This window comes from Lichenostomus cassidix, chromosome Z (genome assembly GCF_008360975.1).
Source record: "Lichenostomus cassidix isolate B80296 chromosome Z, HeHo_3.0, whole genome shotgun sequence".
Taxonomy (NCBI): Eukaryota; Metazoa; Chordata; class Aves; order Passeriformes; family Meliphagidae; genus Lichenostomus; species Lichenostomus cassidix.
In genome coordinates, this window is record NC_139511.1 from 36,755,074 (window position 1) to 36,781,214 (window position 26,141).

Sequence of the window (26,141 nt, forward strand, 5' to 3'; positions counted from 1 at the left end):
CCTTCTGTTTCCACTTAATGGGATCCATCATGAGCAAATTTTTAGGTTTTAAATGCATATGGTAAAGTTACATTTGTAGATGATGGTGATTTCCTATCATTCTTTGCTATTATGTTTTGATATCAAAGAGGCTACTGTAAATAAGATTTTCTCTGTCTTGCTTTTGGTTGATCTTTGTGCCTTCCTTTTCCCTGATATGTTTAAAAAAAGGTACATTTTTTTGTCTTCATTCCACTTACTCTGGTAAAACAGTATTTTTCTCTCTAAACCAGGAAGAAAATCTCCCTTTCTGAATCAGCTGTCTTCAGCCTCTGGCTTCGTCACTTACCAAGTCTTGAAAAAGCTACCTTACATCTTTTAGACCAGTTGGTTTCCATTCAGTGGAGTTCACTGGAGGAAGTGGCTTGTGTCATAAAAGACTCACTGCTGGTATGTGCAACATAGTACATTTGATACTGCTCTTTCATGCTTCAGCAGTGACAGTTTTCAAATATGTCAGCATATAGACGTGGGTCAGCATAAATGGCCATTATGGGACTCATGACTTGTTTATGCAAGCCAAATCCTGAGTCTTACAAACATCACAAAGTTTTTAGTTTTTACTGTGACTTGGTAGAAGAGAAGATTTCATCCAGTGATGAAGAATGGATAAAGAAATAAGGATCCCACAGGGTGAGGGTGCTGATAATCTTTCTCTGTCTTAAAAAATTATAAACTCTGGCCAGGAACGATTTGAATCTGTTTTTACTTCAGTCTCTGTGCCCTTGGAGATCAGCAGTCTAAACAATTGGAATCCCTTGTTACTGACTACGTAGTTACTTGGTTTCGTTTTCAAAACTGAACAAAATTCTTAATGCAAAACATTTGCTAAATTGTAATTAAAATTTGTTTTCAAATGCTGTGTTACACAGAGCACCAAAAATCTTCCCTAAGAGAAGACCTGGCATAGTACTTTTTACAAAATAATGAGCTATTTTGCAACACTAAATGTAAATTTAATTATTAATTACACTGCGAAATAGCATGTGTGCTATGCTTTCAAATTACATGTTTCATAAAATGACAGAGCTAAAGAATGGCATATAGTATCTTATTTTCAGCCTATGAAATTGCTTACCGAATGTATATTCTCATCAGGAAAAGAATGCTACCTATAAATAGTCTTAATTTTTAATTGAATCTGCAAATCTCTTATTTTAGGGATCCATTATGATATTGTGAATCTCATAAATGCTTGGCATCAGCAGTTCTTCATATTTCATCTGGTGATTTAGGTATTGCAGCAGACAAGGCTATATACAGGGTACACTGTGAATTGTATATAGTACATGGTACTACACTATGTATCAGCTTAGGGAAAAAAGGGTATCTAAATCTAAGTTATAAATATATGAAAAGAAGTCAAATATTTGTTTCAAGTGTTGTTTTTTCGTATTTATTAAAAATGTTAAGACTTAAGTTGTCTTCACATCCTGATCTCTGAAAAGAATGGAACATTACTGTGCTAGCACACTTAGGTTTTCTTTACTTGCCTCTGCTCCAAAGACTTCGTGCTTTCAAAGTAAGATATGCACAGAGTGGCAAGACCAGTGCAGCAGCTTTGAAAGGTTTAGAGAGGACATCCTGTGGACAAAGAATGGAATGAATGGAGCCATAAAGAAGAGAGCAGTTGGCAGGTGGATATTAGTGATTGATTGGCATTGTTAAGAAGGAGGGTGCCTAAATGGTAGATGTCATAACAATTAAAAACAACAGAATGAGAACCTTCAGAGAGGCAGTATAGAAGGAAAATAATGTAATTCAGAAATTGTGTTCTAAATGCATAATGATATTTTGTACAACATGTACATGGTATGTAAAAATACTTGTGTGACATTAAATCAGTCAGTACTTTGAATCCAAAAGTATAATTAATCTAGCCTGTCTAAAAGATATTTAAATATTTGCTTAGGAATCTGGATGTGCATTTTTTGGTGGTTGGATTATGGTATTTGCAGGATGTAAGCTCTGTTTACCTTATGGATATGGAACCAGGAGACAAATATAGATTTCTACTTTTTTGTTTGGAAGAAAACCATTAGAGGACAAATAAGCAGAAATATGTTAGTGATTTGATTATAGTACATTATAAGAAGGAAATTCAAACAAGCTCTTTCATAACTGAATTATAAGAGTAATTTATCTAAATCAAATATCTTTATACAGTAATCAGATAGTACATAAACCTCAAAAAGATCTAAAGTACCGAGATAGTTGTAAACCACTGTACTTCTGTTATGAAAGGAGATTTATACTACTCATATATTTTGATTTCAGGAGTAATTGTTGTGTGATGGTCCACTAACTTGTGTTTATATGGTATGCTATTATGTTTGTGAGTTTGTGGCTAAACTGAAATTAATATTGGAAATTCTGTAGTTACTCAGAAGTAATAAAAACAAGTGAAGTGACCATCACAGATGGTCTCTTAGTTTCGTTGGAATTGAGTGGCTGAGTGGATGTCTTCCTTTCTGAAATAACTAAGGTTTTCATGTGTAACAACTCAACTTGCAGTTAACACACATACTAGTATTTTATGCTTTACCAGTAATGGATAGGTATGTATGTACACAGATTTTTAAAGCCCATGTATGTAAAAAGAGATGTAAATGAATCAGTGTAATTTATAACTTGTGTTTGGTTCTGGGATAGCTTTCTAAAGTAGTTTTATTTGTTTCAAAGTTATATTGCAAGAAAAGTGCAGTAGGTTGAGAGGGGTTAACATTTGTCAGCTTCTTCTTTATAAACTGTATGTTCTTGCTGCATTTTGCTTTTCCACCTTTAGAATCATAGAATCATTAAGGTTGGAAAAGACCTCAAAGATTCAAAGATCATTGAATCCAACCTTTGACCAAGCACCATCATGCCAAATAAATTGTAGGTCTAAGTGCCACCTCCAGTTGCTTTTTGAACATTCCCAGGGATGGTGACTCCGACACCTCCCTGGGCAGCCTGTTCCAATGCTTGACCACCCTTTCACTGACAAAATTCTTCCTGATGTAGACACAGTTTGAAACTGTGTCATCTTGTACTGCCACTGGTTGCCTGTGAGAAGAGGCCAAGCCCTACCTACCTGCTCCCTCCTTTCAGGCACTTGTAAAGAGCAATAAAGTCTCCCCTGAGTCTCCTCCAGGCTCAACAGTTCCAGCTCCCTCAGCCACTCCTCACAGAACTTGTGCTCCAGACCCTTCACCAGCTGTTACCCTTCTCTGGACACTCTCCAGCACCTCAGTGTTCTTGCAGTGAGGGCAGGTCACCTGGTCATAGAAGGAGATCAGGTTGGTCAAGCAGCCTTTCCCAAACCCCTGCTGCCTGACCCAGATTCCCTGGTTATGGTGTATGTGCTGTGTTCTGTTCCATAACCTTCCATGGCACCAGCGTCAGGCTGACAGGCCTGTAGCTCCCTGGATCCTCCCTTCCACCATTCTTGTAGATGTGTGTCACACTGGCCAACCCCCAGACATCTGAGAGCTCTGTTAGCCAGGACTGAGGATAAATAATGGAGAGTGGTTTAGTGAGAACTTCTGCCACCTCCATCACTACCCTTGGATGGATCCCATCTGGCCCCACAGACCTGTGGTTGTCTGAGTGGCACAGCAGGTCACTAACAACTTGCTGCTGGATTGCAGGGGTCTGTTCTGCTCCCCATCCCTGTCTGCCAGCTCAGGGGGCTGGCAGCCCTGAGGATAGCTGGGCTTTCTGTTAATAACTGAGGCAAAGAAGGCATTAACTACCTCAACCATTTCCCTGAAATCTCCCTGCTCAGCCTGGGCTGTTGTTTCCCCTACCATCTCATCTGTTGGCACATGGAGATGGCCTACTCCTGTGTCTTTAAAATTTACATCTTAAAGCATGTCCAGCCTTTCTGGACCCCTTTGTTTTTAAGGGCTGTATCCTGAGGGGCTTTCTGAACCAGTGTCCTGAACAGGCCAAAGCCTGCCCTCAGGAAGTCCAAGGTAGAGTTTCTGTTGATCCCTTTCCTTATTTCACCAAGAATAGAGAAACTCTATCATTCCATGGTCACTGTGCCCATGATGGCCTCCACCCACCACATCTCCCACAGCTCTTCCCTGTTTGCAAACAGCAGATCTGGCAGGCACTGTCCTGGTAGGCTCTCTTACCAGCCGTGTCAGGGAGTTACCTTCCACACACTCCAGGAACCTTCTAGACTGACTCCTCTCTGCTGTGTTGAGTTTCTAGCAGACATTTGGCAAGTCAAAGTCTCCCACAAGAACAGGGGCTGAAACATCCACTGATAGAATAGCTCCCCTGCCCCCTCACCCTGGCTGCGTGTCTGTAACAGACTCCCAGCAGGATCTCTGCCTGGTTGGCCATCCCTGTGATTGTCACCCACAGGCACTCAGCCTTATCCCCACTGTCCCTGAGCTCTGTGCAGTCGGAATCCTCCCCAATGTACCGAGCCAATGAAACAGGCATGAATGAGGAAGAAAAGTGGAAGGATAGAGAAAATTCTTATTAATGTTGATGGATTTTTAAAACTTCTGAAAAAATACATTTGTGCTTTCAAAATAATTGTATTCTTGAAATGAAAACACATTTGTCAATTGAAAAAGAAAAAAGTGATGTCTCCTGTTTTAAACTGCTAAATATAAAATTCAGAAATAAAAGTATACAATTGGAAAATACAGACAATTGAAATACTGCACTATGGTAGTTTCTTAAAGCTAGATGGGCTTAACTTCTAGAAGTGTTGTGTCCTGTTAATTGCGTGTGAATCTTGAAGTCAAGAGTTATGACCTCAAATCTGTGTGACCTTGGACATGTTTACTTCCCCATGTTTATTCTCACTTTTGGTCGTTACTGAGCATTCTATGCTGTGAATAAAATACAGATTATTCTGTTCCTCTTTGCCCCATTTATTTGCTTACTGTAGATACAGATATATTTTTCTCATTTTTTTATTCAGTTCTGCCTTTATGTTATAAATAAGTTGTTTCAGATTCTGCTAATAATACAGATACAAAAGTAGTATAGTTCTTTAAAACTCGTGTCTGTAAAACTCTATGTTAAAAGTATTTTTTTTATCATAGCACCACACATGCAGCTCCAATTCTCTGTGTTTGAAGCTTTTTTTTTAGTGTGTATTGTGCTCTCTGTATTGTGCATGTTTTAAAAGTGATTGAACCAGCTCCTGATAGGGTTTGATTTCTCTGAAAAGCATTGAATAGTTGCAGACAAGATTATTAAAATGTAAAGTGCCTTATTATTTTGAAAATATAAGGAGACAATGTCAACAAGAAGAAAACTATGAAAATACAACCTGAAAATGGTAATCCCTCCTAAATTCCAGAATTTTTGCTGACAGTAGCAGAATTGTGCTGCTTGCTTTTGGCCTGCTACACATCAAGCATCTTCAAATTTTCTGGGAGACTTTTGCTTTATCACAGCATTCTTGCTCTGAGTGCTTGAGAATTAATTCCATGCAGTCCATTGATCAAAATCTTGTGAAATAAGTTAACAGTGGGATTTGGGGTTGGCTTGGTTTTGTTTTTGTTTTATCCCTTTTGACTACCAGTGATGAAATTCATACTGATTTCGCTAGTTTAGATTGAATCCTAGGGTCTTTTGACTATGATTTCTTGTAGAGGGTACTGTTAGATTGCTCCTGTCTGGCAGGAAGAAGTGGAGAGCTTTTCATTGTTGCATACAGCACATTTATTTTGGACTTACTCAAAAGAGCTAGGATTTCATCTTGGTATGTGAATCAGTGTGCTGGTGGACTCTTTCTGGTTTGTATCCAACCTGTCTTAAGTAACAGTGTGTTGGTACATCAAAGGTAGGTAGATTGTGTGAAAGAATGGCTGGGTTTGGAAGGCAGCTCTGGTGATCTAGTCCAATCTTTCCTTAAAAAAGAAGAATAAAACCAAAAAACCAAACAACAACAAAAAATGAAAACAACAAAAAGAAAACACCAAAGCAAACCAAACAAAAAAACCACCAAAACAGAACAAAACCAAAAAAACACACAAACAAGAAAACCCCACAGAAACAAACCACCAGAAACCAAGGAGAGGAGCGTGCCTCCTGCTTGTCTCATCCCTGTGGTTTCACCCATCCAAGGCGGCGGTGGGAGCTCGGGGTCAGCTGCCGGCTGTGCCTGCTCTGCAGCAGGAGGTGGCGTTCTGCACGTTGGATAGCACAGCCTGGCCTCAGCCACGGGGCAAAGGAAATGGGGCAAAACAAGAAAATGAGGTGCTGCCTCCTGTTTCCAGGATGGCGGAGAGAACTGGGGGAAACTAGGAGCTTTTCTGGACAGTTTTTAGTGAGGGATGTTTGTTTTCCAGTATTACCGTGTAGGGATTGTATTAAGCAAAGTCCTCATTCACAGTTAAAAGGATATTATTTTATTCTTGTGATTATTACTATTATTATAATCATTATTATAAGTCTTATTTTTATAAACAATTTACATATACTATTACAATATCAATTTTCTACTTGGTACTTTTAAGCTTGAAACAAATGCATACAACTTTTCAGTAGTGCATTATGCATTTTAAGCTGTATTAATAAATACCATTTTGTTAACGCTATGCTTCTTAAAATTTATAGAATGCATTTTATTAAAGATGTTTTACTCTAGGCTTTTCAAGGGCTATATTTTTACGAAGTCTTCAGGTTCTAACTTCAGAAACACTAAGCAAGGATTTGCATTTAAACTTAAGCTTTAACTTTGTACTTAGGGGAATATGTAAGTGTTTTTTATTCTAGGTGTTCTATAAAAGCATAAGAATATGGAATTAGAAAGCAGTGTGTTTACTGGTGCATGTTTAATGTAACAACTTTCTCAAAACAGTCTTTTGTCTGGTAGCATGGTAAAAGGCTTCACTGGTTTAAAAAACCAAACATGTTGATTCACTGAGATATTTAGCTTGTACTAGCAACTTTAAAGTTAAAAAAAAGAAAATAACACTGTGAAAAAATGTCTTGGACCAAAATTCTTGCAAAACGATTAAGGAAAAAGGTGATAAAATCAATTTAATTTTGAAGATGTAGCAAGGGTCTCAAAGCACATCCAGAAAGGATTGTCAGTGAAGAGGAAAGAAAAGCTTTTTGAAAATCTACTCCATCTTGCCTCTAGCAATTGCATGCAACAACCTGTTCTTTCTGTCTGCCACCTTCAGTATCTGTAGTGATTGTTGTCATAAACAGTTTGGGATCCCAGGTGTTTGCATTTGTCAGCTGTTGAGCCTGCTTGGTCTTGCTGTGGAGAATCCTAAGAACTCTAATCCTGAGAAAATCTGAGAGTTTACTAAGAGTTAATCTGAGAGTTACAGTTTAATAATGGCTATGTAATAGCAACCATGAGTTAACCTGTAAATTATAATGTGTCAATTGTGTGAGTTGTTATTAATATCTAATTTTTCTTTTCTTTGTCTGTCAACAGCCACAAGCAGCAAGCCATCCTGCCATTTTCAGAATTGTAAATGAAATTTTCAAGTAAGTTTTGAAATTATAGTGGGGAGAGTTTTGAATGACCCATTTAAACATTGAGATTTTCTTAATGAGAAGAAGCAATATTAAAATCTGCACCATATTATAATTTCAGGACATCGTTTTCTTTACCTGTATGCTTTACAGTCCCCCTCTGTGTAGTACACTGCAGATAATGAAAAATGTTTAAAATCTTAGGAACTTTAAATGAAAATTAAATTATAATAATCATTGGTACAGTTGACTGTATAGTATTTTAACTTTTAAAACTTATAATTTATTTTGTATGTCAGTAGATATTTGTGGCTTAAATACAGTTTTGAGGTGAAAATTATAAATGCTGAAATGGCTTGGCCCATGCTAGCATTAAGGTGGAATTTAGCAAAAACATTTGTACTTACTAGTGTAGCCTTTTTTCACATTTTGTTAATAGTCTTCAGGGTTTATTTTAGATATGCTCTTAATGGCATTAAACTATTAATAATAATGCCTCTAATAATGAGTTTGATTTTGAATGCATTAAAATTATTTTGAAGCAGCATATATTGGTTACCATATAGGGGCTTCCAATCCTCCTACTCAGCGGTTTTTCTCTTCTTTTCATGTGATTTCATACTTACTACTTTTCGGTAGATCTACTGCCAGGGTTATCAGTATTAATAGTTTTGATACAACAATAGTATGTTTAGTGCCTGACATCCTTTGCTCATCAAGGGTTTCTCTTCTTAGGAAAACAGGGCTCCCAGCTACACATATTTGAGGGCATTTGTGTGTCTGTGTGCCTGTTTAGGTTTTTGCAGGCACCAACAGAAGAGTCTGCTGTAGCAGCTGTAGACTGCTGTATTGTGAGAGTGAGGCCACTTGGCAGCTACTGCTCTGGCAGTCCTTTGTTGCTGTGGTCCTGTATCTGCACACAGATACCATTTTCTGAAGAGTTGAGACTAATCACTTTCCCAAATCAAGGTGCACTTAAAATTTATATGATTTCAGCGGATGTGTACTGATGTCCTAGGCTGGAGGCTGTATACTGTGATGGTACAGGGAGACAAAATTTGTTCCAGCTTCTTGGGTTTCTTAAGGTCATAGTATATAAAATATTTTCTAAAAATAACACATAACTTCATTACTCTTTTGCATCCTTTCCCTTTGGTAGGCAAGAGATTTGGATAAAATGATATTTCTCAGCTAGTGCAAGACTTTGTCCAACACAGTACTTCCTAGTAAAACTTTGCACTTCTATTAATGTTCCAAATCATCTTAAAAAATATTTTCCTTTTTCTAAGCCTACATTTCTGCTCCTTTTTTTTTTTTTACTTGAATTGTTTCTACTTAGTGTGCTTGTTCTTCTACATTGTTGGTATTAAAGTCTTGATGTATTTCAAGAATACTGTGTCTCAGGTCTTCTTGATATTTACTTGAAGCTGTATATTTTCGCTGGCTTTTGCAGACCAATTAGCTTATGCAGCCTTGTGTTTATTTTTGTTGTATTTCTCTAACATCCTTCCAGCTATTATCAAGTGGTGTGCAGACATTAAGATACTATTCCAGGTTTAATCATGTGTGAGATTTTAGAGAACTGCTAATAAAGAAATTGTACTTCCTTGCTTGGAAACTGTGTTAAGTTTCTGTGGCTGGCACAAAACTTCTTTTATTTTCAGGGTTTGTGCTCATTAGAAGTATGGATCTAAGCATTGGAACTCTTTCTGTAATAAGTTTTCCTGCTATTTGCATGCATATTGAGGTTAATTGTGCTAAATTGTTTTATCACAGAAATAGTACTTCCTGCTTTTATTTCCCAATGTTTTCTTGCTATGTGTTGCTATACAGAAGTCCATACATCTAAACTGTTTTGAGTTTCCTTGTACTATTGCTTCTTTTTATATCAGTGATTATATTTACCTGTAGTTTTGTGACATTTCTATGTTACAGTAATGTGTCAACTCTTCATATCTTATGGAAGTAATGAAACAACTCTCTAATACTTATATCTCGCTGGCAACATGCTTTTTAAACATTTATTCTCCTTGCTACTTACTTACTATATGTCTTCCAAATAAGAGAGTGAAAATTGCTGCTATGTGTTTTCCTGCTCCATTGCTGAAGGTTATTTTGCACTCTGGAAGACCGGTTGAAGCATTTACCTTTGTAAATCTCCAGAGCAGCCTGTGGGATGCAGTCCCACAAAACACTGAAGTATGCTTAACTTGGTTGTGCAAGTGGTTGCTCTGAACACAATAAACTAATCAGATGCCAGATTTGGCTAATAAAGTTATGCTAGTCTTTTTAATTGTGTACTTGTTTCCCCTTTTTGGTAGGATAAATTCTGTGTCTGCATGTATATTGTATGTATTTAATAAGTAGTTTATTTGTAGGAGTTCTGTATGTGGTTTTTCTTTGGTTTTTTTAACTAAAAACAAAGTCTGAAAAGCCTTCAAAATTAGTATTTCTGTTAGTGGTGTAATGAGCTCAGGCACAGTTTGAATCTACAGCATACAAAGAATCCACCTTTTTCTTTCATTTTGGTTAACAGTGGTGTGATGGGAAGACTAATTATCTGATCTGTCATATCTAACTTTTTAATACTTAGGAATGCACTGATGGAAAGTGATGGAACTTCAGAAGTTATGACAATAATACAGGTGTTTACACATCTCTTCCTTCAGGCACATCAGAATGAAAACAAACAGGTTAGTCAAGATCCCGTTCTTAGTGGTTTTTTTTTCAGTAAGAAAATGCAAAATTTCACAAGAAAAAACCCAGTTCTACTCTTAAGAGAAGTGACTGAACATAGTGAGGTAAATAATAGCATTGCTCTATGGAGACACAGATAAGCCAAAGTTCAGTTCAAACATTTTCACCTGCGCATAAAATTATAGTGTGAAACCAATATGTATGTAAGAGCAATTTACCTTACTTAACCCTCAACCATGTCTGCTTAAACTGATTTTTGCAAGCTCTGTTCCCCTGCCTGTAAACATGAGCATGAACATCCATCTTTGATGAAAAGGATGAAAAATGTTAGATGCCTTTTTCTTTTGCAGTAGTAGGGTCTCTGATAATAATTGAAGCAGAGATAACAGTGCCATTCCCAGTCCACTAATAATTATAAGGAGGATATTGAATAGTCATATTTGTGTGTTCAGAAGGCCGAAGACATAGAATACATCCTGGGACAGAGAATACTTGCTGGTTATCAATTTCTTACAGTAAAATTTCAAAACACAGATATGAAAAAGTCTTATCTTACTTACAGGTTGCAAACTTGATTTCATATTTGCAAATCGCATGTCCTTTCAAATCCTGCCATCTAGTTTGTTTTTTGAAATCAAATTCATACAATGCAAGTTTGGAAAGTACCATGTCATTTAAAGCTTTCACTTTAGACTTCAGAAAATTTCCAGTTCCTTTAATTTCTTGCATCTTTTGAGGGAGATGTTAGTTAAGAGAATGCTGGGATTTCTTGAAATTTGTGGCATACTGGCCTTTAATTAATAGTGTGATTGAATCTGTCTTCTAGCTTCAGGCAGCTGTCTTGCTTAATACGTAAGTGCTGTGCGTGATAATCTTATGCCACCCTGACTGCATGGCAACAGCACAAAGTGTAGCCCCAGGTGGGGATCAGTGGGTGAGAACCAAAGTAAGGATTCCACACCCATCAGACACCCAAGAACTAATCTGCTGTGTAGGTGATGCATTTTCATCAAGGTGAAAGTCCTTCACCTGCTGGCATTGCAACATGGAATATTGCCCATTTTTCTGGAGTGGTTTTAAATATTGAGTTACCTCTATTTAAGTTCTATACAGTTTAAGTAATGGAATTCTAATTAAGTTATTATCTTCAGCATTAGAGTTTAAAACCCTTGTCTCACAGTTTATGAATCAACTGTAGTGTTAGCTAACAGTTTGCTTGCAAAAAGGCAGGTACAGGTTGCTTTCTAAACTTTAAGTCAGTCAGATCTCTCTTTTTCTGTGATACCATCATTACAAATATATGCATAAGCGGCCTGTCTTTGTGGTATCTGATTGCCCTTGACAGGACATAATGTGGTCCTTTAGCATTTAGGAGAAGAATGGTAAAAAACATTAATGACAGATGATGAAGTGGGTTCTGCCTGGTCACTGACACTTGTGGAATTTATAGACAGTAAATTGAAAAAACACGAGGCAAACTTGCCCATAAAATTTGCAAACGAACTGACTCATGTCTGGCAATTCACAGGTTTGCGTGATAGGAGGAGAGTGATTCTCTGTTGCAGTGTGGCAGCTGTCTGAAATAATTGTCTTTTATAAAAACTTAGTAGACCATTTAGAACAAGGCTTGGCAGAAAAAAAAGGTTAAAGAGTGTGAAAAAACAGTGCTATTGGGTTTAGGATAGCATTTTTTCTTCCATGTTTTTGGAGACTCAAAACAGTATAGATGGAACATGGGGTTTAAACCTACTTGGGAAAAAGCCTCGTTCCTGAAGAAGAAATTTAAGAAGGGTATACTGAGATCACTGTTGGGATATGTGTTTTAATAGCATATTTTCTAGAAGTTTGTGGTGGTAGTGAAAGCTGACCTGAGCATATTTGGGTCATGTTGCTTGTAAATTTATAAAGTTAAAGTTTGTGTTTGTATTAGATGGAAATTATAATTTCCTCATTAATTATTTTCCCTCAATCATTTCAGAATTATCATTGGTTTTTCACGTGGGAATTTTGTTTTAAATAGCTGGACAAGTATTGTAAGCCAGTGTTCAGTGTTTATTTCCTGTTATACATCATAGCAATTATTATAACCAGCCCCATCCAAACTTGTTCTGTCTCATTGTACCTTATTTTGCATTTTGTGATGGCATATGTAAGGAAAGAACTGACTAAAATACTCTGTTTATATGAAAGCCTTTTTTGCTTTGCCTAGACAGTGTGCTGAAAATTCTTTTCACTTAATTCACAATACTGTTTTCATATGTAGTGTGTAGCGTGGGTTGCCTTAGCTACTACTAACTGTATCAAGGAGCTGCCTTTTCATGGGAATTTTTGGTGCAAGTTAATTGGCTACATGCATACTTTACTATAGGGATTATTACTTTTCTAATTAGCCTAATTCCTCTTGACAAGTAGACTTTTGGAGTCTTACTAGACCAGTGATATACAGACTGTGTAAGAGAGTGTATGTATTCATGTGCTGTAATTTCAATTAACTGTTATTGCCAGAATAAAAAAAAAAAGAATAATAGGGGAGATAATGTGTCATTATGTTTGTTTATAAGATGCATGCATATATATCCCAAAAGAAATTAGTTATTAAATACAGTCTTCATTGGATTTACAGCTCTATTACATTTTATAGGGTTCGTATTCCCAGTCTGTGTTTCAAGAGATGATCTGTTAGCTAAATGCCCTCTTACTCCTGAAAAAAGAAGGCAGAAGCATTCTAAGGTCAATGGCATGGGGATTCAGAGATGTAAATGAGAGAATCATAGAGTGCCTGAGATTGGAAGGGACCTCGGGACATCATCTTGTCCAACTTCCCAGCTCAAAAGCTGAGCTACTTAGAGCCAGTTGCCCAGGACTATGTCCAGATGGGACTCTACAACTCTTCTGGGCAAGGTGTGGTAGTGCTTGGTCACCTCTGAGTAAAAGTGAAGTGAAAAAATACACTGTAGAAATGTTTTTTGAAATGTAGACAGAAACTCCTGTGTTTGACTTTATGCCATTACCTCTGATCTTATCATTGTGTGCCACTGTACAAACCCTGGTGGTTTTGTCTTTGCACCCTTCCTTTAGGTGTTTGTATTCATTAATAAGATCCCCCTTGAGCCTTCTCTTCTCCAGGCTCTCCCAGCCTTTCCTTATAGGAGAGATGCTCTATTCCTTTAATGATCCCTGTGGCCCTTTGTTTAACTGGGCATTAGCTGGTATTTCATGTTAGGCTGCTGGAATGGCTGCTCACAGTGCTGGTGGAGGGGCAGGAGCACCTTCCTGGACCTGCTGGCAATCCTTTTCCTAGTGCAGCTCAAGATGCCATTTGCTGCTCTGTCGCAGGGCACTGCTGACTCACATTCACCTTGATGTCCACTGGTGCCCAGGTCCTTCTCTGAAAACTGCTCTCCAGCTGGGTGGCTGCTAGCATGCACTGGTGCCTGGGGCTATTCCTCCCCAGTGCAGGACTTTGTACTTTCTTAGTGTTGACATTTGGCTTGTCTGCCCATTTCTCTAGCCTGTCAAGGTCCCTCTGGGTGGCAGCACAGCCCTTTCACGTACCAGCCACGCCTTCCAGTTTTGTGTTGCCACCAAACTTGCCAAGGGAACTCGCTGCTCCTTCATCCAGATCATTAATGAAGATGTTAAAATAGGACTGGACCCAGTACTGACCCTGCTGTACTCTGGTAGTCACTGGGCTACAACTAGATTTTGTGCCAGTGATCACCACCGTACGGGTCTGGCTGGCTTTCTGTCTGTCTCCAAGGGAGTTGGTGTTGCACTTGCACATACATGCCACATGTGAGACGTGCCTGTGGTACCTGTTGGCAGAACAAAAGGATTAAAGGTGTGCCACTGCTAGTCTCAGTTACACAAGCAGTGTTCACAGTGTACAAATTGCACGTACTCAGATAAACAGAGGGCAAGTCTGTTACCTGTGACTGCCCTACCTGGTGCTGAATCAGATCCTAAGAATTTTAGGTTTCCATTTCTGTACAGATGGCAATAATTTACACCACACCCTCAGATTCTGTAGACGCTGTTAGTTCTTAGTTTAATATGATCTGTGGATCTGTCTACAGTGGAAAATGAAACTAGTGTCTCTTTTAAGCTCTGTATATCAAGAGTGAAAACTTACGTGATTGCAGGGAAGAAGACTAAGACTACTAAGATGCCATTTTCTTCCTGCTCTGAATCTTTTTTAATGTGTATGCTTTTAAAATCTATAAATAATTACTTTTCATAAGCAAGCATTTCCTAAATATCCCTTTCTTTATGCAAAATCCTAAAGTTAAGTATAGCGCTAATTTTTTATTCTCTTGCTTCTTTCTGTATTGTTAATTACTACCTTAGATGAGATTATTCACTGTGGGTTTGTTTTGAAAACTGACCAGAAATTTCTTAAAATAATGACTTTGTATCTTAGCATAAATTTCCACTGAAGGCGTACTTCCCGAACCATCACCAGCCTCTTGTAAAAGGTTTAGTCAGATGTTCTTTTGGTAAGTTTTTTTCATTAAATATTTGCAGCATTACCAATTTACATGGTCTGTGTATGTCTTAAAATAAATATAAAAGGGATAGAGGTAAACTTCTGCCACTTCCTTAATAGTCTGTGTTTGACTTAGCAATTTTAATAATATTCTTCTAATATATTTTTCTGCAGGAATATCTAATTCTTATGAAATAATATTATATATGTAACTTTAAATAAAACTAAACCAGAAGTGAATAACAAAGAAAAAGTGCAAAATTGTGTAGGAATGAAGCTATGTTACAGAGATTGTAAAATACTACATTGTCTTATGTTATAATACCAATAACATTATGGAAAAATTCATATATATTTCTCAAGAAATAGGCTTTCTGTTTCTCTCTGAGGCTTCAATTCTGATATTTTAGATTGCAAACCTGATTTTTTTTCACCTTGCCTATTCATATAGATCAAGAAACCACTGATCAGTGTGATATAGCTTTTTATGAACAATAATTAAAGCTCAGTACAAGAGCCTCTGAGAATACTACTCCACTGATGACATATTAATATTGAAGTACCATTTACACAAAGGAACATCAGTCTCATTTCAATCTTCCTGGCTGTACTTCCTCACATGGCTTTATCAGTGAACTGTTCTATGAAACACAGTAGTAGTATTGTTGAAAACTGGGAAATTTTGAAATGAAATTGTAAATACTTTGTGATGACTGAATCAAGTTGGAGAAATCCTATAGCTAGCTTAATGTTTCACTGTTACAGTCTAGTTGGACAGACTCTGATTTTAAGAATTTTGTTTTCACTCTCCATCCTCAGAATTCCCAACTACATATTGGTCTCAACACTTGAAACACATTTCAGACATGCTCAAAGCATTAGTAGAAGATAAAGACGTTAGGTAAGCAATATAAGATCTTCTAACTTTTTGTCCTTTGCATGCTAGTTTCCTAAAGGTCATGTCATTTGAAGTCTTTAGTGGCTACATTTAATATTTTTCTTACTATTCTCTAAATAGGGATTTTTTTTTTTTAAGAATAGGACTTAAATCACTTGCTGAGCCTGAGATTTATAGTATCTATATACCTGATCAATAAGCCTCTAAGGAAATTAAGTTTTGTCATTCCTTTTAACAAATATCTAGCTGCATAATGGAAATGCTTACTTGTCTATTCTCCCATTTCTCCCTCAAAACTTTTCACCCTGTTTGATGGAGGAGCTTGGCTTTCTGTGGGCTTTTGCAAACATCCAAACTGCAAACTTCTTTATTGTTTTCATAAATACATGACTGCCAGACTGCAGTATCATTTTTGTTGCTTTACTCTTTGAGCTGTCACTCCATGTTTCTGACCTGTTGACCTTGGGGTTTGTTTTCTACATGAATTATGCTTTGGTAGGGGTTGTTCTGGGATGATATGAGAAGAATGAAAGAACATTATACATCTGTATCTGCTGCTGCCCTGTAATTGTTTCTTATCAGGAGTGTGATGAAACCTGACTAAGACAGAGCTTGGATACAAGTTTGCTTAGGTCTGCTCTGAGAGTGAGCTGTCCAAAGAATGTCAAACAGCTTTTAAATTCAAAGAAACCAAATTAATTTTTATTTTAAACTTGAAATATATCAAAAGAAACACAGACCACTGATGCCAGCCAGATTTGCAAAATAAGATCATAGAATCATAGAATCACAGAATCCACTAGGTTGGAAAAAACCTTTGAGATCATCAAGTCCAACCTATGACCAAATACGACCTTGTCAACACCAAGTGCCACATCCAGTCCTTTTTAAGCATCTCCAGGGACAGTGACTCTACCACCTCCCTGGGCAGCCCATTCCAGTGCAATCAACTCTTTCTGTGAAGAACTTCCTCCTAATGTCCAGCCTAAAACCCCACCCTGGTGCAGCTTAAGACTGAGTCCTCTTGTCCTGTTGCTGGTGCCTGTGAGAGGAGACTGACCCTCACCCTGTCACACCCTCCTTTCAGGCAGTTGTGGAGAGTGATAATGTCACCCCTGAGCCTCCTTTTCCCCAGTCTGAACACCCCCAACTCCCTCAGCTGCTCCTCATAGGACATGAGCTCCAGATTCTTCATCAGCCTTGTTGCCCTCCTCTGAACATGCTCCAGGACCTCGATGTCCTTCCTGGATTGATGGGCCGAGAATGAACACAGGATTTGAGGTGCAGCCTCACCAGTGCTATGTACAGAGGGACAATCACTGCCCCGGGCCTGCTGGCCACACTAGTGCTGACCCAGGCCAGGATGCCATTGGCCTTCTTGGCCAGCTGGGCACACTGCTGGACCATGTTCAGCTGCTATCAGTCAGTACCCCTCGGTCCCTTTCTGCCTGGCTGCTGTCCAGCCAGTCTGTCCCAGTTTTCCCCTTGAGTACTGGAGCAAAGATACTTGCAACCATGCTTGGTTTCATTTAACTCATGGGGGCTTTTTTTTTTGTTGCTGAGTGGCAGAAAAAAGCTTTTTGTTGTTTCCTCTGAGGCCAGGCTGTCTGCTGGTAGCTTCTCACTTTCTGTATGAGCTGCAGTTCAGTGCTGTGTCTCGCCTGTTCATCCCTGAAGTGTGTCAAACCTTTCTGTCCTTGGAATGTGACCCATAGCTGACCCTGACTTCTTAAAGAAACATACAACTCAAGCTTAGAACAAATAAATGAAACAAATATCATCCACCATAATGGTTACAATCATATAACCAGATCTGTTCTCCTTTTGTTGCCCAGCCCTTTCTGGGCTGAAATATAGTCTTTTTCCCCCTTTGTTTTGATAGTACAGTAGTTTGAATGGTATTGTACTTGCCAGAATATGCTCTTACTTCCTTTAGAATTCCTGCAACAATTATGTTTTCCACCAAACCCCTCTCAGTTACAAAGAAAATGGATCTAACATGTTTTAAATACTAATATCCATGAAGAAACCGTATTCAATTTTCTTTTGTTCTTTTATTCCTGATCCTGTGTCCTTTCTACTTAATAAGATTAACAGAGGAGAAAAAAATACTGTTATACAGCATATCCTGTTGCTTCTTATATCCAGTGCTCTCTCTTTATATAGGTTGGAGTTCAGGGGTTTTGTTTTATACCAAATGTGAATCTTACAGCAAAGTGTTTTCTGTGTCCTGTTCATCAACAGATTGCTTCTGTGCTGTGATTTATTATTATATGAAGTTGTCTCAGTGAACAGTAAATGTTACATGACATTTTAAACCAGAAATCAGTTCATTGATGAATTTACATACATTTTGTGGGGGCAAATCCCAGAAAAAGTGAAGGGCCACTTTTGATAATGACAATGGAGCATAGGTGCCACTACAGAGTGGGCAGAAACAGCAGTGGGGACAGAGTGGAGGGTACGTGGCTCCAAAACAGACATTGTAATGGTAACAAGCCTTAAAGACAATGGTAACTTGATCAGCTCCTGAAATTTCTAAGATCTCTTGTAGTTTCCTTGTATGGGTGGCACAGCAGCTTTTTGAATCCCCAGGAGTAAAACATCAGAAAACCTTCTAATTCTTTCAAGTTTTTCCAGATTTATTAGGAATAATTGTTCCTGGTTCTTAATCTTAATCTAGCTGTCCTTCTGTTTGTCCTTTCACGCTTAGTTTAACTTTTTGCTTCAGAGACATCTACCATTAGTTTGCATCTCCCCATTACTTCTCTTTCCTTCAGTCTGTTCTAACTTTAAATGAATGCATATGACAAAGTGTGGAGACAACTGGTGGTCCTTCCTTACAGCAATAATCCTGTTGTAAACACCTTCAAATTTTCACTAAATACATGAATTTTGAGAGTCAAGAGACATACTTTAAAATGTAAAAATTATATTTAGTCCATCTAAATTCCTCATGAATTACAAAAAAAGATGCACTTCATGAATTACCAAAAAGCAGAAAAGAACCCTGGAAAGCAAAAGAGAGAAAGAGAAAGGCAACAAGTATGTTAGAGTGTAATACTTGAGATACAATTCACAGTTTTGGAAATCCTGCAGCTGCAGAGTATAAACAGTAGGTTTTAAGTTTATTATGTATATTTGCATACATAGTATTTAATCACAGTTTGTTAGAAACTGCTGTTAAGGATAGTCTGTTCTGTCAAAGTTAATCTGTAGTAGCACTGGGTGTGTCTCATTTGATTGTGATTTCAGATAATGGATTAAGTAGTACATGGCTGTGTGCTTAGCAGGTAAGGTATTCTCTGTTGAAGAGTAAAGATTTTTAAGTTAACTGCTAGCACCCATTGTCGTTATTTAAGGCAATTAAAAATGTTAAATAATGAGAAATACTTAATTATCTGTGTTACTTTCCAGTTCTCTCACTGACCTTTTTGAAATCTGGTTTTTGGTTGCTTGTTTTGGAGAATGGCTGGATATTGCAGCAGAACAATTACTGAAGACTGCTGCAGAACCAGATGCTATGCTGTGGCTGCTGGCATTTTACTACTGTCCTAAGAATGAAAATCAACAAAGGACTCAAACAATGGTGAGTAATGTGGCGATAGAAGTGGATATAAGCAGCCAATAGTCTGATTATACCTTATTGCTGTAAAACAAATAGCACATACCAGAATAATGAAAGGTATTGACTTTACAACATCTCTGGGAACTGTTGCAGTGGAGAAGTTGAAAGATTGTTTTTAATTTTTTTTTTTAGGGTTTTTTTTGGGTTTTTTTTTTTTTTTTAGTTTTCTTGTGACATTTATAAAAACCTTTTTCTTCTTTTCAAAGTATGTTATATAGATTAGTACCTTCTTGGTTTTCTTTTGGATAACTAGGGTGTTTTTAATCATAAATAAAACTACCCCAGTGATGGTATTTTTTAAATCAGAGTGGCAGAATTCAGCATTCCTGTGTAATGGCATCTTCTTGAGAAGGAAATACAAGAGAAATCACAGCAGTTGAAACTGATACTTGCAAACAGAGCCTTGAATCCTAACCCTGCTGATCTATTCTGATTTCCCTTAGTATATTTACCCATTTTTGGCACATGATATTGTAATAAATATATGATATTCCCACATTCTAGGTTTGTAACAGAAGAAAAGTGTTTTAGCCTTACATGAAGAGTGCTGTGTGTCTGTATATTCAAGCAAATACATGAAAGCCTTTAATTTAAACCTATTATGCAAGTCTGATCTAGCCCAAGCAATTGCATCTATGAAGTCCAGATTCAAAAGGCTGCAACTTGCCCAGTTTTCCTTAATTTGAAAATGGATTCTGTTGCATTTTAAAGTGCAGCTCAGTACACTGTAGCAGTAAAACATCATGCTTTAAATTTACATCAATGGCCCATGTACAGCAGTGTATTATGCAATATTTTACTTGCTTTCCTTCCCCTTCTGCCTCCCAGATGGCACGACAAATGCAAGATCACATCCCAATCACTTGTAAATTTTTTTTTCTCTTTAATTTCTTATAGTCTAGGATCATAGCATAGGATTGTTGGCTGAGCAGAGTTAGGTTAGAGTTACAATGAAGTAAAGAAATCAGGGTTATTTTTAGAATGTAGTTTTGGGAAAGAAGGCAATATGTGAGCAATAAACATGAGTAAATGAAATTGTAGCACTACAGGTGTAGATCAACGTAAGGAATATTGTTCTAACTCCACAGAATAAAATCACTTTGTCTCATATATGAAATCATCTTCCTGTGTGTCCCCTATTCCATCAGTTTGTTATTCAGTCATAATATAAGACAAACTTCAGTGAGAAAAAAGCTTTTCTGCTGACAATCTATGCAGTGACTCATCTTTTTACAGTTCATTATCATTCTTTTCTTCGGTACTTGAACTAAGACTTTTTTTTTTTTTTTTTGCACAGGTCAGGCTACTTCAGAAGCATTCCCACACTTCATGCAAAGCTTCTGCCTTCACTTAGGTGTTTGCTTTTTCTTTTAATTTGTCTTTTGGCAGATAAGCTCTCAGCTCTTTCAAATGAAGTGGTTTCTACCTCAACCCCTTTACCTTTCACTAGTTAAGGGTTAACATGGCATGGGAACTTCTGGCGATGTCAATCTGGAGTACTTTTCATTTAATGTTATTTTTGTGTGGAAAGGTGTGCACTTTTGACTTAAGATTTTGTCTTCCTGCTCTTTACTTTAGGTAACACCTTTATATCAGCCAGAGTGTAATACAAAGGGTTTAAATTATTTAAAGAAGGAAAAGGCTATTTTTGCTGTTCACTAAACTTCACTCATATGTGCAGGACTAAATATTCTGCTTCTCAATATGTATTCATTTATTGCACTCCTTTCATACCTTTAGGCTCTGAAACATTGAAGGAACAAAACTAGGGTACATGAGCTCTTGTAGCAGGGCTGGCTACTATCCATCTGCAGTCTCTACAGAAAGATAAAGAATTGTGAGGAATTCCAGTTACTGTAGATCCTGTTATTATTTGTGCTTCACATGTAGTTGTGGGCTTAATGCAAGAATAGCAGCTTTTTCAGACTATTTAATGTGAAATTGTTAAAATGGTAGGTCAATGTCAGATAAATGTCCGAAAAAACTTGTCCAGATGAATATACTTGAGAAACAGCTATTTTTCTCCTCTGGGTCTGCAGTGGTATAATTTTCTACTGTTCCAGCAGATACTCATTTGTTCTGCCTACAGGTTTTTTCAGTTAATTTTTAATATAGTGAACAGAATTATTGTTAGGATTTTTTTGCAGTTGTTGATTATAGTTTCTTTTCTAGAGATGCCAAAATCTTCTGTTTCCTACTCCCAGTAAATATTAGGTTTTATTGTCTAACTCACAACATAAAAACATAAGTTGCGAACAACACAGGAAGAAGTTAAAACCCACATTCTTACCAGAACATTTTATCAGCTGAGGTCAGGCTGCATGGGGACTTAATTGATTTATAGCAGCAATGCTGGAATGAGCCCTTGAGGAGGCTTTGTTCTTTTTCCCACAATGCAAAACTCAGACCATGTTCTGCTGAGGGACTTTCTCCATTTCCTTATATTATTAAAAAAGGTAAAATCCTGGCTTGTTGCCCTGTCTGCTTCATGTGCAAGACCAAGAATATAAAAAAATCCATTCTGTCCACCTTTGTGTGTGTGAATCAGTGTAAAAGAAATCTGTACAGCCCTTCCTTCCCTGGCTTTCCTGCTGCTTAAATTCAAACTCTTTTCATGTTTGAGTTGTTTTCTCCAAGGATTCGGTTTTCTTTTAGTGAATAAATCCAAAAGAAAAATACCATAGATTTGACCTTTACTCTTCCCTGATCCTGTATCCTTTAAAATTATTTCCTACAGGTAGAAGCTCAAGCAGTCTACAATCATCTAATGACACTCTTCAGCCCTACAGACCTTTCTCTCAAAGATCTGGAGGCTGCCATACACAGGATAACGGGTACAGAGCAGTGTTGTAACTGGCATCTTGTAACACATCTTCTGACCAGCTTTTTGCTCTTTTCACCTGGTGGTCATAAGATTGCCCAGCAATGTATTTACCATGTAAGTGTTTCTTCCTTTTCAGGTTAAGTAAAATATACATTTATCTTACTATTTTGCATTTAAGGTTCTAGCTCTTAATAAGGAAAACACATAACAGAGAATTAAAGATCGTGGCTACAACAGGCATATCTAAACTGCTGCATATCGATTTCAGCTACAGTAAAAATATTTTCTATTCATTTCTTGGTCTCACTGAAAGGCTGCTGTTGTGAATATACCAATGCAGAAACAGTGGAAGTAATAGCTTGCAGTTAAGGAATATCTACAGTTCATTTACACATGGTGTAGATAGCATGTGCAAGCATTTTGATTTTCCCATAAAAATCACTCCCTAAATTATCCAGCTACTGCAGAGATGATGGAACTCACTTCTCACTGTTTTCCATTAGGTGGAACAGCTGGTTACTAGGTCTTAGCAATGATGTGGAATAAGCTTGGTTCTTTAGCAAAGCCAGTGAGGAAAACAGTGTGGTAATTGAGAGGAGAGAATGAAGAACTAAGCGGGTGTCTGTTGGGGTATGAAAAAAGATGAAGGGTAGTAAAAGGTTGGAAGCTTGTCACAGTATTTTCCTGTTGCTGATGACAGCCTTCAGGTATATTGGTGCAAACTGTAAATTGTGTTTGTGTCTCCTAAGATAAACAGTGCTATCTCAGTGTAGGATTAGAAATCCATTCGTAACTATGAAACTATATTCTTTTAAGAAGTGCATGCCTCCTATGCCAGTGTGTAGGTTTAACACTTACAAAAGTTTTTCAATTCAGCAGCAGTGGGGTCTTATGCATAGATCTATATAGGATACATGGCATGTGTAAGGTGTCTGATTTTGTGATGCAGCTGGCTGACTAAAGAGACATAGCATTTTTCTGTTTGGAAAGGGCTAAGGTATTTCTCACATCCAAGGTGCAAGTTCACAAATGATCAATTTTCTTCTCAGCATAAAAATGTGAAGATAAAGTTAGGGGGGGTTGTATGTATTTTTACAGACTGCTATTTCTAGTTTCTCTTCATGAAGAGAGTGCAGCTGTTGAGCTGTGATGGTGTAATATACTAGATTGCCACTTTAAACCCCTGAAGGAGGACCAAAGGCAATCTTCTGCTTCTTTATAGATAGCAATATAACTGACTTTTAAAACTCTGAATATTCGTCAGTGCAGGGTGGTCATAAGCTGTTGTAGGCCAGTGTGTTGGTTTCTCAGGCTGATTAATTTCAACTGTATCTGTATAATCACAAGTGTGTAGCTAGGCTGTCTGTGTGATTTGAAAAGGACTAAAGGCAATATATGAAAGACAGAATGGTGTGGAACTGATTTGGGATGCATGGCTGTGTCTTTGTTTAGCACAGTAAATTTTGAGTTTAACAGCAGATAATGAGGAGTCAAATTCTTATTGATCTGCAAAAATTGCAACTTGGGGTCTATTCCTGTTTTTTATCGTCTTCTATGGGAGGGATTTATTTTTACTTTTGAAAGCTGACTGAATTGAATTGTCTCCCCAAATGCATGCAGAACTTTCATGTGCTTTTAGTTGTTTTCTATGACAATGACTTACAAATGGTTACACTGTCTATTCTTTCATGTTTCCTTTAAAAACCTTCTAGCCTCTTGATTTGTTTCACTTAAATTTAAAACAGCAGAAATCTCAAAGTTGCTTGGTTCCACTAGGATGTATGAAAAGAGATACCTCGGGTAGAAGTTCCTACTCACATATTCAATGGTGAGGGACAAATCTCTGGTTTTATTGCAAATATTGCTGAAGAATTCTTTAGTATTTAGCAACATAATTGCATTATTTAATCTTTTGTGTTTCCTTTCAGATTACTGAGACAACTGATACAAGCAAAGAAGTCTGTAGCCTTCTTATCCGTACCGCATACAGATTAAATCATAGTGGAGGAGAATACCAAAGGACTTTGAAGCTGCTGAATGAACTTCTTCAAAAACTTATATTGAAAATTTAGAACTTTAATGTCATCTACTTGTCAAGCCAACAAATCTTTATTCAGGTGTCAGACTTCCGTTAGTATCTTGCACTGCAGGTTACCAAGGGTTACCTATATAAGTTATACCTGCTAATTTACATTCCCTCATCTATCTTTTAAAATAATCTGTTGTGTGGAAGTGTTAATCCTTTGAAACATAATAGTAAATATTAAAGATACTTGAAAATTTTTTTCTGACCACCTTCTCTAACAAGATACCTACATCATTTAAAGTAGTTCACCCATCTCCTTGTTGTTTATCTGGCTGAGGATCAGTTTTTCCTCCCAAATTACACATGCAGGTTTTTTTAGCAAGTAATATCCAATTCCTTTATTGGTAAGTTGTTGCTAAAATGTTTTGTTCTGTGTTTCTGCTTTTATGAAACTAACAATGATCTCAAGTGATTCATGGTGTTCTCAGGAAGTCAGTGATGTTTCCTGCTCTGTCCTTTTTGAAAATGTTTCCAAAATGAAACTCTTCCCAGATTTGCTAAATGTGGGGTTTTTTCAATTACTGCAGTTTTTACAGGACAGTGTTCTCCTCAAAGTACTATACCAATAGCTGATCTTTCTCAGCAGACAGTGCAGGCAGAAGATTGCTAGCAGTACAGCCCACTTAGGTGTGCCATGACTGATGCTATTATTTATGCATTTAAGAAATATGGGGGTTTTATTCAGAGAAAAGAGGGCAAGTAAAACAGAGACATAAGGACAGTTTGAGGGACAAATTTCCTATAAAGGTTGGAACTCATTGCCTTCATTTTTGTGTTCAGCAGTAGTTTGCTTACTTCTTTGCTTAGGTTTTTTATCTCATGTAAGGAGCATAGACAGGTAGCAATGGCTTATGTTTTTACCCTTAGGAAAGTATTTGTCCCAAGAAGTTTTGTGAACCTGTTTCTAGCTTAACTAGAAAAATAAGCATGGAGAATAGTAGTGACAGAGCATTCTAACTTTCCTCAGTAATTTGTTCTCCTGTATTACTGAGCTGCAATGCCAACACTTGTGCTATGTTCAAAGATGCTACTTGGAATACTATTCTTGCATGTAAAATCAGGGACATGTATCTTGAATTAATAAAGCTTTTTGAATGTAACATTTGTTTTTGAGCAAGGGGAAAGAAAAACAATGTGCTTAGTGTCCCTTGGCTTTAAGAAGTGGAAAGATATGTTCTGTTATGCTGTTGACTGATCTCTTACAATTTTGTTCCCAGTGAGTCATATTACGGAAGTTACATGCCCTCTCAGTCAGTTTGCTAGTGGGAAGATAGCAAACACATGATGTATATCTGCAAAGAAAGGGTTTTTTCTCTTTTTTGATTCAAAACATATTTAAATAAAAATTCAGAAAGAGGTATGTTGCAATTTTTCTGTTGTTGATACCATACATATCTAAAAAAGAAAAATCCATCAACCATTTTCTGTTCCCTTAATACCATAACTAAAAAGCATGGGATTCAACTAAATTATTTGTTGATGACAAACTCAGAGGTATTTGTCTAGTGGTAACAGATGTGGAGTGCTCTCTCTAGAATGATAAATAATCTAAAATTTTAACCCAAAGGAAGAATGATGGTTTTTTGGGGTTGGGTTTTTTTTTTTTGGTTTAATGTCTAATCTGGTTGTTAGATGTTAGACTTTGGTTGCATTAAGTTTTCTCTATATTGTGCCTATATATCATTTTAACTACATAAAAGAAAGCCTGGCAAAGAATTGCAATATGTTATTCTTGCAGATTAATTAGGTGAATGATGTAGATATTATATTTAGGTGTGTATTACAGTTTTTTAACTGTACAGGAATTTTTAAGTATCTTTTCACTGTGCTTTTATTTTTCCACCACAAAACGCATGAAAATTTTTCAAACTTTCTTTAACAAAATCAGTATCCTGATAAGTAAGGATAAATCAATTCAAGCAGGAAAGAAATGTCCAATGAATGTAGTAAAAAACTAAAATTAGTAGTGAATTGGTACATTCTTGTTTTCCTGTGTTTGGCTTCTCAAAAAATACGGAATGATTTAAATATTGA

General features: G+C 37.1%; 1 protein-coding gene across 3 annotated transcripts in view; it reads left to right on the top strand.

Moving 5' to 3' along the window:
• Positions 1-25,463, top strand: part of FANCC (FA complementation group C) — a 79,801-nt gene extending 54,338 nt beyond the window's left edge. For all 3 annotated transcript variants that reach the window (XM_085043703.1, XM_085043705.1, XM_085043704.1), the window contains exons 8-15: positions 273-429; positions 7,448-7,500; positions 10,082-10,181; positions 14,606-14,681; positions 15,491-15,572; positions 18,987-19,158; positions 21,935-22,135; positions 23,950-25,463. In XM_085043703.1, coding sequence (XP_084899829.1) covers positions 273-429; positions 7,448-7,500; positions 10,082-10,181; positions 14,606-14,681; positions 15,491-15,572; positions 18,987-19,158; positions 21,935-22,135; positions 23,950-24,093 — 985 coding nt within the window. In that variant the 3' untranslated portion in view covers positions 24,094-25,463. The remainder of the gene's footprint in view (positions 1-272; positions 430-7,447; positions 7,501-10,081; positions 10,182-14,605; positions 14,682-15,490; positions 15,573-18,986; positions 19,159-21,934; positions 22,136-23,949) is intronic.
• The last annotated feature ends 678 nt before the right edge of the window (positions 25,464-26,141 follow it).